At 38.0% G+C, this 14,448-nt stretch overlaps 1 protein-coding gene across 2 annotated transcripts in view; it reads right to left on the bottom strand.

The window, feature by feature from the left end:
• RNGTT (RNA guanylyltransferase and 5'-phosphatase) overlaps positions 1-14,448 on the bottom strand; it is a 188,331-nt gene that overhangs the window by 153,496 nt on the left and 20,387 nt on the right. For both annotated transcript variants that reach the window (XM_009648891.2, XM_009648884.2), the window contains exons 7-8: positions 7,721-7,830; positions 6,797-6,898 (exon numbers count right to left, since the gene is read on the bottom strand). In XM_009648891.2, the coding sequence (XP_009647186.1) occupies positions 6,797-6,898; positions 7,721-7,830 (212 nt within the window). The remainder of the gene's footprint in view (positions 1-6,796; positions 6,899-7,720; positions 7,831-14,448) is intronic.

Genomic DNA, 14,448 nt, shown 5'->3' with positions numbered 1-14,448 from the left:
CCATGCAAATTCAGGGAAAAACTTTTACCTTGTCTTCACTACATTTTAACAACATGCCTGAAAAGTTATCTTAAAACATACCCAAGTAGAATTCCTTCAAGCAATGTTCACAATTATGTTTCTGAAGAGGCGGCAACTGCAAATAATTTCCAAGTTCTTAACAAAAACAGATATTTTCTTCAATTTGTACAAAAAACTAAACAGAAGAAACCTGGGAAGCTATCGTAAGTTGGATAATATAGTAACTTACATGCTTTGGATAAATCAAAATTATTTAATTAACAAACACAATCCAAGAATTTGGCCACCAGTCTTTATCATACAGTTAAAGGTAGCTTTACTCTTTTTATTTTGCACTATGATACCAACAAAATAAGAATTATTTAGGCAACAGGCCTTTTTCTAAAAAGTAATTTGCTAATCATGAAAAAAATAACTAATTTCAGAGGTGTTCCCAACTATTTTGTTACAAACACCTTTTATACAATTAGCAGCAATTCTCAAAGAACTGCTTTACATTCTGTATCTACTTGTTCACGTTTAGTTATCTGCAAGCCATCAAATTTGCATGAATATTTTTCAAATATAATAGCCTTTGGCAAGAACTACCTGTTCTGCATTTTTTTAAATAGCTGCCTTACCATAATTGAACAGCCATAGTATTATGATCATATTTATTATTTCTTACTACAACTGCATGTGTACAGATGCGAAAAATAAAAAGGTACTCATACAAATGTAGGAAAATAACTTACACCCCTTAATAGCTTGCATTTAGTTCAGGTCACATTTTACCACTATAAAACCTAGTCCTGTTTGATTGTATTAACTTGAATTATTCCACAGACATTTTAAAGCTTTTTATTATTCTTAGTGGTAACAGTCTTTTTTTCAAAACTGGTGTCTCATTACTTTACCAGCCCTGCTCCTCTCTGAACATTCAGCTCCACTCATTAGAACAAACATCTGCTACAAACAGTATTAATGAGATACATATCAAGGGATACAGCAAGCCGCTAACCACCTGGGTTAATCACTTTACAGTAGAAAGTTGGTAATAGAGAGTCATACAGTGTGCCTTGAACATACTGTTACAATTATCTTCTTCAGATAGCAACTACTATTTTGGAAACACAGCACTACAGAATTGCATACATTTGTAAAGCCATACGTACCCTATAGCTACTGTTAACATACAAGGTATATTTCATCTCAACAAAGCCAAAAGGCATGGTTTTAGTAGCAGGAAATATGCCCTTTGGATTTCTATGCCTTATGAATAGATTAGCATTAAGATTATTTCTAAGACACCAGAGGTTTGACAACTGTTCCAATAAATATACAGGATAGAATTCACACCAAACCAGTCAGACTAGCTGTAGTTTTAGGCGATTTATTTTCTTATAATAGTAATTTAAAGCACTATGATTTTAGAGGTGTTTTTCCCCAAAACGGAGTTGCATATAATATTTACATACACACAAATAGCTGGCACAAAGGAAATATTTTTTCCAAAGACAGTCAATGCTAAGTGAGCTCCAAAGCTTTTTTAAGTCCATTTATTTAAACCTGAAATGCAAACAGATAGGCACCTATAAACAGGCAGGGAGAAGTACTTGTTCACACTGCATTTCCCTTTGGAGCGAACATGCTCCAGAAGGAAAGCTGGAGTAGGAACAAGGAGGTGTGCCTTGCTGATGTGCATGGAACAGGGCTCTGGAAACCAAGCACAGAACAAGCAAGACCACGGTGCAGGCACAAACTCTGTAAATCAGGCCAGACTAAGCAAGGATTAAGTCAGAAGATTTTGAACGCAGGGCTCCAAGAGAATGGAGGAAGATGAGTTTTGATCCAAACCAGACTCAGAACCCACACATTTACAAAATTGTGTAAGATACTACTCCAGTAAATTTCCCCAAAATATTTTATAGAATCTCTGTCAAATAATGTAACTGCTCAATTTCACATTATTTAGTCAACACAAGATGATAATTAATGTTCTTTCATTTAGGGAAATACCTCCTTTTTAAAAAAAAAAAATTACGAGTAGAGAAACGTAACAATACTAAGAAAGCAAGAAAACATGCACTGTTCTACCACTAAAAAACAAGCAAACAAACAAAACCCAACAACACCACAGCTCTTAAACCAGAAGTGTAAAAGTTCAGCTCCAGCTGAAATCTAGGAATAGCAAATGCCTTTGGAGAAAAGTAAAAGTCCTCGGTGAAATTACACTACATATGAGTTAAGACAATCTACAAATAAAGGCTTCTGCCATGAAACCTCTAGAGAAAACTACTGCTACAGGAATAAAATGCAGGTAATTTAACAATGGTGAAATTTAAGAAATTTGGCTAAGTTGATCAAATATTGCTATTAACTGAGATGAGAGTGCTTTATTTAAGTGAGAAAGTATACTATGAAGTTATTAGGTAAGCATCTGCTTTTCTGTAAGTCCAATCAGGTCAATGAAACAGCAGTGCTTTTTTAAGCAAAGAGAGAGAACAAAACAAAAAAACACATATACAAGCCAAATAATACTGGAATAGGCAAACCCTAGACTGTTGCATCTAAACCACACTTAACAGAATAGCTCCAGAGATATTTGATGACAGGGGTTTCATCTCCAGGTAAAGTAAGCAGGGGATCCATAAATGGATCTCCACTAACTGATGTCTTAATACTAAATTCAGGAAGGTCACGCCTGTCAACACAAGCATTCAGAATAATTAATGAAAATCTGTTTAATTGCATATGCAGTCCAGATCGTTGGAGAACAACAAAATAATTAGAAGCACATCCAATGTAAAAAACTGGCATAGTCATTTTTCATTGTTGATTAGGGTAGCTATCATGCACAGTGTCTAAATGCCAAATAATAGCTCAGGTTTTCACCTTTAATCTCTCTTTCACGACGTACCTTCAGCTGAATTTTATTAACACTGGATCTTTGTAGCACCATTTTCTTCTCTGAATATACCTATCAGTCTGTGTATCACCATGATCAACTACAAGTTACTATGTTTAGAGAAAATGTAAAGGAACTATTTAGTTCCATCTGTTTTATTCTTCATCCATTCTGGTTTGTCACCACTCTAGAACTCTAAAAACACAAGACTGAATGTCCAAAATACTGAAAAACCCTACAAGTAATTACATGTGCACTTCAATTTCTTTCACAAAAGGCAGTCTTACAGGTACGCTACTATTTTCTATATAATTATTCTAGCATTCAGAATGTATGCATCCTGTACCTTTGATTAAGAAAATAAGAATATTCCATAAGACTTCGATTTTCCAAATGAATAAGCGAAGATACGACAAAGAAAGACCATTCATATTAAAAATGCAGACAAAAAAAGGAATGTGGAAAACCAGCTTACAACCCTATGGAATAGCACTAATTGCAATTTTACAGCATCTTAGTATTTGTTCTAAGACGTACCAATCTGTATTAGCTAACGACCCACAGTTTTGAACAGATTATTCTTCAGTGGCAATGTGCACTAGAGACACTGCAGATGAAGCAATTTTTCCTTTAATATCAAATGCCCTTCTGTAAAATTATTTTAAAAACAGAATTATTTTCTGCTATTACTATTTCTTGAAGCAATAGTCTTAAATTATATAAAAACATTTCCATAAACTGTCTTTAATACATACTAAAATACTAGTGTAAAACCATCCCTAAAACAAAGGCTTCCTGAAGGACTAAACTGTGAAAAAAGGCATGGATTACCAACATCTGAGCTGCACGGACATTAATACTTTGTAAACGTATTTTCATAGTTATACAAGTCAAGTCCATGGGCAGTATATCTGGAATGGAGATTAAAAGCATAATAAATACAAAGACTCCCATCTGGCTCTTTGCATGGTCAGTTTAAGTTGGCTGACTTCACTTGTTTAGGCTCAGCAGCTTTTGAATGCACTGTAGTGCTCTGAGAATAAGCCTGCATGTCCCAACACCATGTTTCTGTAACCTTGCACCCTGAGAACGCCTGCATCGCATTACCCAAGAGCTTGTGCATACAGCCAGCCAACGTTAATAAGCCAAATATTCCCACCCATTTCTTAATGCTTGAATGCCATACTGAGTGCAAGCTGACTTTGTACTTTCACACCATGCTTTGCCCAAGCTAATAAACCGTTGAAGTACAAACTCTTTAGATGAGAGACACCTGAAGGGGTTTGGGTTTTGTTGTGTTTGGGTTTTTTTTTGGTTTTCGTTTTGGTTTGGGTTTTTGTTGTTTTTTTTTTTTATAGGAGACAGCTTAGTTTGGGCTGAATTGTGCTGAATTGTGCTGAACCCTGACTGACTCCATGTAGAGCCACTTGGTAAGTGTTGTAAAACACCCAATTCCCCATATTTTTCAGGGTTTTTGTTATCTAGGATACTCCGTTCTATTACTAAAGATAACAGACCTAGCAAAATAAATAATGCAGAATAAAGAATGCAGGAAAAACTTTAGCAGACAGCCCACACAGCTTTTTTATTTAGTATCAAACCTGTACTTTGTTGTCTCAGCACCTGGAAGGAGAATGCTTCCCAATGCACTGTTAAAACAAAACTCCTTTTACCCATAGCTATACACAAAACCAGTATTTTAACTTCACCAGTTTGAAAACAGAAAATCTTACCTCCTGTTTTTGAAAGCATACATTTCATCCACCCAACTGATGCCTTCTAACTTGTACATGTGTCAATACTGAACTCTTTTGCTAGTCTAAAGCACCACGCACATGTGAGCGTAACAGTTCTCCTCTTACCATGTGTGCATTCATTGTAATTGCACTTTTTCTGATCAAGTCAAAGAAGGTTACAAATCTATTCAATTGCTCTAAGTGAATAAAACCTGAAGTCATTCCACTTTGCACAGATTACAATTGCTTAAATACTACCGTATATAAAGAACATCTTTTAGAAATAAAAATCAAGCTATTGAAATGAATGAGATGTGTCACACAACTTAAATTCTTCCTGTTACTGAGACACTACCGACTATGATAGGACATTATTAATTACCTCAAGATAGCACCCACAACAAAAAGGAAGGTTGCGATCTAAATGCTAAGAGTAGCTGTCATGGTTTAACCTCAGCCAGCAACCAAGCACCACACAGCCGCTCGCTCACCCTCCCCTCCCAGTGGGATGGGGGAGAGAATTGGAAGGGCAAAAGTGAGAAAACTTGTGGGTTGAGATAAGAACAGTTTAATAATGGAAATATAATAATAATAAATAATGAAAGAGAACACAACAAAAAGAGAAAGAAAAACAAAACCCAGGAAAAAAATGAAGTGATGCAACCACTCACCACCCACCAACTGACACCCCGCCAGTCCCCGAGCAGCAATCACTGCCTCCCGGCCAACTCCCCCCAGCTTATATACTGAGCATGATGTCATATGGTATGGAATAGCCCTTTGGCCAGTTGGGGTCAGCTGTCCTGGCTGTGCCCCCTCCCAGCTTCTTGTGCACCTGGCAGAGCAGGGGAAGCTGAAAAGTCCTTGACTGGTGTAAGCACTGCTCAGCAACAACTAAAACATTGGTGTGTTATCACATTATTCTCATGCTAAATCCAAACCACAGCTACTAGGAAGAAAATTAATTCTATCCCATCTGAAACCAGAACAGTAGTATAGGTTAAAACCATTTCCATTAACATCTGGGATTCCTGATTTTAGTTTTGAAACCAAAAATACTGAAGAAAAACAGAAGGTTCAAATATCAATCCTCATTGATGATGATTTCAAAACCTCAAGAAAATGGTTGTAATTTCAAAAATGTTCCAACCTACTAAAAATATTCAGTCCTATGCAAATAAGGATGATTTTAAAGGTTTGGAATTTTACTCAACAATTATTTGTTTGCATGAAGGGCCACAGTACCTCTTTGCAAGAGTACAAGGAAACAGGGCACCTAACATTTGGGGGTTTACTTCAATGTGAATAGCAAATACTTTCTATACCTCATCCAAGCTGCTGGGTGTAAAGGCAAGAGACCCCATGTGACATGGCTTTTTCATACGAGACAATGCAATGAAAGGATACCTGATGATACCAAATGCACATGTTTAGACAGCTGAGTTTCATGTTGTTGAGACCAATCTATAACCAGTTACAATCAGAGAAAAAAGTGTTTTGGCATTCTGTATTTGATGATGTATGGCATTTCTCCTACTTTGAAATACTAACATGAGAATACTGGAGAAATTAAAGACAAGACAATAACAACACTGAAGATATCAATCCAATCAGGTTGTAGTCTGTTATAAAGAAAAGTCACCCTTACAATGAATGTAAGAGAATTGGTTAGGGAAGATGAAACTATTGACTCTTCGGCTGATCAGAACTACAAGTTTGAATAAAGGATCACAGCAAGAATAAAAAAAAAAAACAAAAAAAACCTGTGACATTTCTAATACTAGCCAGCTTCTGAAGGATCAACTCGAAGTTTTAATTTAGCTTTTATAAACAAATTCTTTAGCTTAACAAACTCTTACTGTTATCTTAGACTATCCTAAGACCTTGGTGGCAAGTCTTGGCGAACAGAAAGGCCAAGGGTTATGGAGAAGAATGAAAGTACACACATTTAACAGAACAGCTGCTAAAAAGAAACTTGGCCACAAACTTCGGCAAATGTTGGTAACCAAGACAGCAAAAAAATTAATCTCTGGAATCAGTTTTGCTGTTAGAATACGCTTTGTCCTTTGTACAAGCAATTCACTTTCCTGAGAAAATACAAACCGTCTACCCAATTTACTGGGTGTTTCTTTTTCATTTAAAATAAACTTACCGAGTGCCGTCTGCTTTCCAGCTAACTTTGTATGGCTTCTGCTCCAAAAATTTAATATTTTGCTTGTCCATGGAAACAGGCTGTGCTCCAGGGAATCCAGACCTAAAAAAAACCCCAAAACCCCACCATGTTTATTAATATTCTGCAATAAATAGTCACACAAGGCAATGCATTTTTTACATTAGATTGAAGTCACCTTGTACCAGACTTACTGCAAGGTTAACTTCAAGTTAGAAGATCTTCTCCAGTAAGGTATTTTGCAAGAGGAATCAAATGCCTATCTGATAAGAACATGGGTATTTGTTTATGACAAAACACTAAATTATGTGGAACGTTGAAGTTTTAACTTTCGAGGAAGAGATATTTGAATTCAAAATCGCAAGCACTAGAAGAACTATAAGAATCAGCAAGTTAGGAAGCACTGTGAGCAACTCCCTGGATCAACGGCTTTGGAAAGGAGGAGTTCAGAATCAGAGACATTAAAAAAAAAAACGTTCTCATTAACACCGGACACAAATCTGAGTTGACTATAAAAATGAGTATGATACCTCAATATTGAAGTGTAATAGCAGTTGTATAAATAAGTCTAATTCTTGAGCAAGCACTAAATTTTACACAAATACATGGACATCTGGAATGTGCACAGCAACAATTCATCTGAAAACATTTTGTTATCTCAATGGAAAAGCAGTTCTAGAATCTTGTTTCTTAATATCAACAGTTGATCGTTCCATTTCATAGTACAATGCAAAATCCTCATCTGTTTCACTACTGACTATTTTTGAAGCTTGCTTTTTTTTTTATCCATCCAGAAATAGTCACCTGTTTTCATGTTTACAATGAGCTGCTTCCTTCTGCAAAACTAGAAACATAACACTTATTTCCAAGACAGGGTAAATAAACAAGTTCTAAATCTTCTCATACCCTTCCCATCCACAGAACTGCTGACATTTTTGCTGTATTCCTCCTAACTTTGGTTGTGTTGTCACCTGGGTCACACATTTAACTGTTATTCCTTCCAAGAAAATTGCACCCTAAATTTAAAAAAAAAAAAAAAGTATTTAAGCCTTCATAAAAGCAGATCAGAACATGTCAATACAAGATTAAGTCTTGACCCTCATGAGCAATAGTAGCTTAAATATTCCTTAAAGATTTACCCTCAAATACCAAGATACACGAGCTGAGCTTGGCCAGTAAACTCACTGGTGAGCCATATTATGAACCCAGAAACTGAAATGAGTTATTTATGGGAGAAAAGATAAAAAAATAATTAAAAATAAATTTAAAAGGAGGTAAAAGGCAAGTGATAGGCACTGTTTAGCTGGTACTCTCAAGAGGTTCTCACATCAAGCTACAGCATCAGTCTGACTCGTTATTTTTCATTTGTAACCAAAATGTTTTCTTTAAAAAGAAAGTACACTAGTATCAAGTATTTAGTAGTAAATTTTCAGGGATCAAATTAATCATCCTTAGTACACAAAATATTATATAATAATAAGGTAGTGCAAGACATCTATTTGTGGATGAGAATCTGAACTTAAACAGTATTGTAAGCTTGAAGCAAATCACTGTACGTTAAAGGTCACAATACTCTTTCTGGCAGAAGCCTTTACGACACCACTTTTAAGTGTGTCAAAAAGTGTGGCCTCAAAATAAGTAAACTGGAAACTAAGGACAAAATTATCCTATGAAATGTTAAATATTTATTATTATATAAATAGTATTTCTAGACCAACAATTCTGTGCTTTCCTTGATTCGTGGAAAGTAAGAGCTGGTCACTAACAGTAGAGGTCTAACATGTGAGATAAACATAAGTACCCTGGTAATTAGTAAACTAAAGTCACTGGGGAACATATTTAGACATGAAGGTTTTGGTGGGGGGGGTTTTAAGCAAAAATCTCAGCAGATGAAGATGTTAATTCCTACTTTTCTCCCTCCAAATCTTTGAGATGCATGTTTTCAATTAAATGTTAATTTTATCAGACCTAGATGGCAATTCCAGTACAAGAAGTTCAGTTACATGGATTTCATCTCCACCTGAGTGATCTACCATGTTATATGTCTCAAAAATTAAACTTACACTTGAGGGAAAACAATTGAAAGAATAAATGTACTTCTGCAGCAGCAAACTTAAAGGGTTCTCAGTTGATCTAGGACAAACTTCTTAACAAACAAGAAAACATAAACAGCTGGTTTGTAACAAAATGTATAAAAATACATTAGCATAATTTTCTTCTCAATCTAAACCAGATTACTAAACTGGAAGTGCTCACCTGAATGCCACTGAAAAGCCTAAGCAAAGATCAGTAAAAGAATACTGAAAATAAACCTCTGAAATAACTTGTCTATTCCAGAAAAGGTTTGATGCCAAGTGGAATAAAAACAAATTCTGTACAACAGAACACATTAAAGCCATCAGGTCTACAAAGCTACATAATTAAAGATTTCTATAGAAATCCCAAATCAACCAGACTTATTTCAACAGCATCTCAAATAAATTCTCAGTGCAGATTAAGAAGATCAAAGCATAGTTTCACCTGTTGAGCTATGAATCCTAGAAATAACGATACGAGTATTTCATATCTGTTCTCTAAAATTCTTGAAACCTGCCTTAACAAATCTAGCTGCATACTACTGATGAAATCATAGAATCACACAATCATTTGGTTGGAAAAGATCTTTAAGATTATTGAGTCCAACCATACCTGTCCACTTCTAAACCACGTCCCCCTAAGCACCTCGTCTACCCATCTTTTAAATACCTCCGGGGATGGGGACTCAACCACTTCCCTGGATAGACCGTTCCAGTGTCTGATACACTTTGCTGTGAAGAAATTGTTCTTAATGTCCGATCTAAACCTGTCCTGGCAAAACTTGAGGCCATTTCCTCTTGTCCTATCCCTTGTTACTTGGCAGAACAACAACAACAACTACCTGGCTGCAACCTCCTTTCAGGGAGTTGTAGAGGGCAATAAAGTCTCTCCTCAGCCTCCTCTTCTCCAGGCTAAACAACCCCAGTTCTCTCAGCTGCTCCTCATCAGACTTGCGCTCCAGACCCTTCACCAGCTTTGTTGCCCTTCTCTGGACACACTCAGCGCCTCCATGTCCTTCTTGAACTGAGGGGCCCAAAACTGATGTTGGAGGTGCAGCCTCACCAGCACTGAGTACAGGGGCACGATCACTTCCCTGCTCCTGCTGGCCGCACTATTTCTGATACAGGCCAGGATGTTGTTGGCCCTCTTGGCCACCTGGGCACACTGCTGGCTCATATGCAGCTGGCTGTCAAGCAGTACCCCCAGACCTCTCTCTGCCAAGCAGCTTTCCAGCCACTCCTCCCCAAGCCTGTAGCATTGCATGGGGTTGTTGTGACCCAAGTGCAGGACCCTCACTTGGCCTTGTTAAACGTCACACAATTGGTTGCAGGCCATCAATCCAGCCCATCCATATCCCTCTGTAGAGCCTTCCTACCCTCAAGCAGATCAAGGCTCCCACCCAGCTTAGTGTCATCTGCAAACTTGCTGAGGGTACACTCAATTGCCTTGTCCAGGTCGTTGATAAAGATGTTAAACAGAACTGGCCCAGCACTGAGCCCTGAGTAGCACCACTTGTGACTGGTCTCCAACTGGATTTAACTCCATTCACCACCACCCTTTGGACCCAGACATCCAGCTAGTCTTTTACCCAGCAAAGACTATGCCTGTCCAGACCATGGGCACCCACTTTCTCCAGTAGAACACTGTGGGAAATGGTGTCAAAGGCTTCACTAAAGGCCAGGTACACTACATCCACAGCCTTTCCCTCATCCACTAAGTGGGCCACCTTGTCACGGAAGAAGACCAGGGTAGTCAAGCAGGATCTACTTTTCATAAACCCACATTGACTGGGCCTTATCACCTGGTTGTCCTGGATGTGCTGCATGATGGCACTCAAGATGATCTGCCAAATTAGTATCCTAAACTAGCTCACCATAGGATGAGTCAGCACTAGTACCAGCACAATGAAATCAGAAGGAACAAGGCGAGCACAGGGAAAGCAGGACCGCAGTACGACTGCTAAGATCAAAGCAAAAGGTAGGCAACAGGAGAGACTTTCCAGAAAAGAAAAAGTCATAAGCATGAAATTGGTGCCTGCCATTTGGAAGTGTCTCTTGTAGATTATCTGCCTCAAGGATACTCACTAGGTAACAAACTACAAAACCAATGTGAGTCACTCGGGCATCCATGCTTGGCTAACTCAGCACTCCAGGTTTCATAAGGATATTTCCTTGGATAAGGTGCCAAAACTGAGCCAGATTCATACGCTTTCTGCACCACTGTTGAGCTAACAACCCCCATGGAAACAGGGCACTGAAGAACACAGTGCAGAGAGGCCAGAGCACTCAGCGCAGCAGGAACACCTCAGGTCCTCAGCGCTGCTACTGAGACAAGAGTGACAAGCCCTAGTGGATCCAAGGTAACTACATGCAGTTAGTGTCTACATTCTGCACAACCTTCACATCGTCTGTACCAAGCAAGCTCTCCCCACTTGCCACCATATCCCTCCACCTATCACTTCAGCTGAAGGGGAAGTGGCAAACTGTATCATCTAGTGTTGGTTCAGATCCTAAACACCACCTGGAAGAGTGGGTGGGTGGGAATAGCCCCAAACACACACCTCCCTGACCCCAGTGGCTATCACCAGGCCTGGGCGATAGCCATCTTCAACTACTCAGGCTTGACCAAGTGCCAATACGCTCAGAGACTGCCTTCCAGAGGACGAGAAATATTCCAAAACATGTCAGGAAGAGAGAGAGTCTGCATCTTCTAAAAGAGGAAGAGAGAGCCAGGGAGTTACACTGATCAGCTTAGACTTAATATCCAGAAATACAGGACCAAAATCACAAGAACCGCCTCTAGGCATGTAGAAGCAAGAAAGATACAACAATATCATACTGACTGTCACTCAGTAACAACGGTGTTCAACTAATGATTCGGATCTGGTGATGCAACAGGCTTCACAGAATCGGGAGAAGCAGGAAATAGCACATCTTTTGATGCTGGCTTTTGTCTTAGCTTGTCTTTTGTTTGCTTGTCTTGTTCTCATAGAAGAACTCAGAAAACATGTGGTAGATGTAACTTCTATAAAAGAGAAGAGCAACCTGTTTCAAAACCAGGTTCAGAGGAGTTAGTGTTTCACTAACAAAATGGAAGAATATATTGAGGAAGATCTGCAGAGTCTGGTTTAGGTATAAAAGAATTAATTTATTTTTCCTAAATTTCCTATTAGCATATTCTTATTTTTGTGACAACTATAAATTTCGTAACAGGGATACAGACTGTGATGGTAGCTTAAGAATTCAGTGTTATCCTTAATTTTAAGAATGGGCTGGAAAAAACACTGTGCAAATCAGTATAAACATGTTCTACACTTAATAAGGAATAAGCAATTATACAAACACACAATGGTAGATAATTAGAGAAAAAGATACAGAGGCAACAAGAGACCAAAAGCTGAATTAGTATTGTTCTGTCTTGTAAAAGGCAATTATATTGAGATATATAAACAGAAGCATTAGCCTTAAGACATGTGAAATTAATTCCTCCCTAGTAAGAACTAGGATGGCCTCAACTAGAGGCTTATGTTCAGTTATAGGCACCACAGTCTCAGAAAAATGTGACTCAGCATGACAGACCACAAAGAATGACAAGAAGTATAGAAAATATGGACTATAGGGAAAAAGTGAACAAATTGGCATTTAATGTGGAGAAAGAGAAGGCTAGAAGGAAATGACATCAGTATTCAAGTATGTAAAATACTGCTGCAAAATCAGAAAATAATCTTTTCCCATATCCATCAAGACACCCACGGGCAGAACAGTAAGCGCAGGGGTTAAACTTTGGCAAAACCAAAGTAGGTTAGGCAGAAAAAAACAAAGTCACTAATATTTAGAATCAATGTACTTCAATAGTTAAATAACTATTTCTAACTATAGCTAACTATTTCTAACTATAGCTATGTCAACCATGAGGTTTAATGGTTTCCCTCTGTCTCACGGATGACCATAAGACACCTACGTTCAAAATTCATGAAGAAAATCATTAACAGCTACCATCTCTTCCAGACTGTTTGAGATATAACTATCCATTTTAGAAGCACTACATATTACACCCTGTAATGCCTGTGAAATACACAGCTTACATGGGACTAGGACAGATGGCATTCCTTAACAAACAGTAAAAGATTCAGCTGACCCATGAAAAGTTTGAAGGTTCTGGCTCAGAACTGTAAGGTTTTGTCCTATTTGCAAAATCAAGTAGGGGAATGGTTTGAAGTTGCACCAGGGCAGGTTTAGGCTAGAAATTAGGAAAAACTTCTTCACAGAAAGGGTTATCAGGCTCTGGAATGGGCTGCCCAGGGAGGTGGTCAAGTCCCCATTCCTGGAGGTATTTAAAAGAAGGATAGATGAGGTGCTTAGGGACATGGTTTAGTGGTGGGATGGCAGGGTTAGGTTAAAGGTTGGACTTGATGATCTTAAAGGTCTTTTCCAACCAAAGCGATTCTATGATTCTAAGTATTTTTTGCCTGAAGATTTTTTTTTCCTGAAGTGAGATTCTGTGTCAGTTAATAATGTTGCTTTGATGCTACAATCATTATGGCATGCACTGACAAAGTCAAAACATGTTTGGATTTCCTGTGTAGCATCCGAGACTACAGCAAACAGATTTGCTGTTACCTGTCAACTACATTCAGGCGATGACGAAGAAAACTGTAATGGCATTAGTTCTAACGGTTCCCACAGTTTCTGTAGTGTAGAAAAGAAAGGCTGTCAAGACTTTTCAACATCAAAATATGGAAGTTTTAGTGAAAGATGTTGCAGTAAAGTTTCTAACATCCAAGAAGGAATTCCTGAAGCGGACAGCGTTCTAACTTCACTTTGCAGGCTAGCTGGGCAATTGCTTCTGACTATTCATCATCCTAGCAAGATGCCTGGGAGGTGTCTCCTCCTCTACCCCTAAACTTTTCTTCTGTCCCCACAAAGATTTGGATCAAAATGAAAACATTTCAGAAGACCACTATCACCACAGTCACATCTTGTTTGACACTGTCTATGCCTAGGTGTTTAGAGAAAGAGTCAAATTAGAAGGCTGAAGACATCTGCTGCAGGAAATCAACATAATGCTGAAAATTTAGCCCTTTAGACAGTAAAATAAGAAAATCTGAGCAAGAAGTATTTACCTGATAATCATTCCCCCTGTAGATCACATATTTACAAGGAATCACAAATAGATTGTGTCCAGATCTATTGAGTTAAGAAGCAGTCCAAACTGCCAGCCAAGAACCATGGTAAAGAATTATCCCCGTTTCTCCTCTTCATGTCAAAGAATGTTCCTCCAGAGCTGCAAAACTGAATTATACGAATATGCATATTAACTAGATGGTTCGTTCTTTCATAAGTTCTCTAACTCACAATTAACTTTTAGTTGTTAATATGCTTATTCATATAATTTAGCTTCCAGCTTTCAAAAAAACTATGGTGGCAGATAAGAAAAAGCCTGGGAAGCCAGTATCAAGATTCCTGTTAAACAGATCGGTTTAGTTTTATACTTGCTGAAAAGAGGCTGTCATTGGATCTCACAATCACACCTCATTTGCTACTACATCCAAAGTCAAG

The sequence above is a fragment of the Egretta garzetta genome, unplaced genomic scaffold (genome assembly GCF_000687185.1).
Source record: "Egretta garzetta isolate BGI_Z169 unplaced genomic scaffold, ASM68718v1 scaffold430, whole genome shotgun sequence".
In the NCBI taxonomy this organism is placed as follows: Eukaryota; Metazoa; Chordata; class Aves; order Pelecaniformes; family Ardeidae; genus Egretta; species Egretta garzetta.
This window is presented reverse-complemented; position numbering and strand designations above follow the sequence as displayed.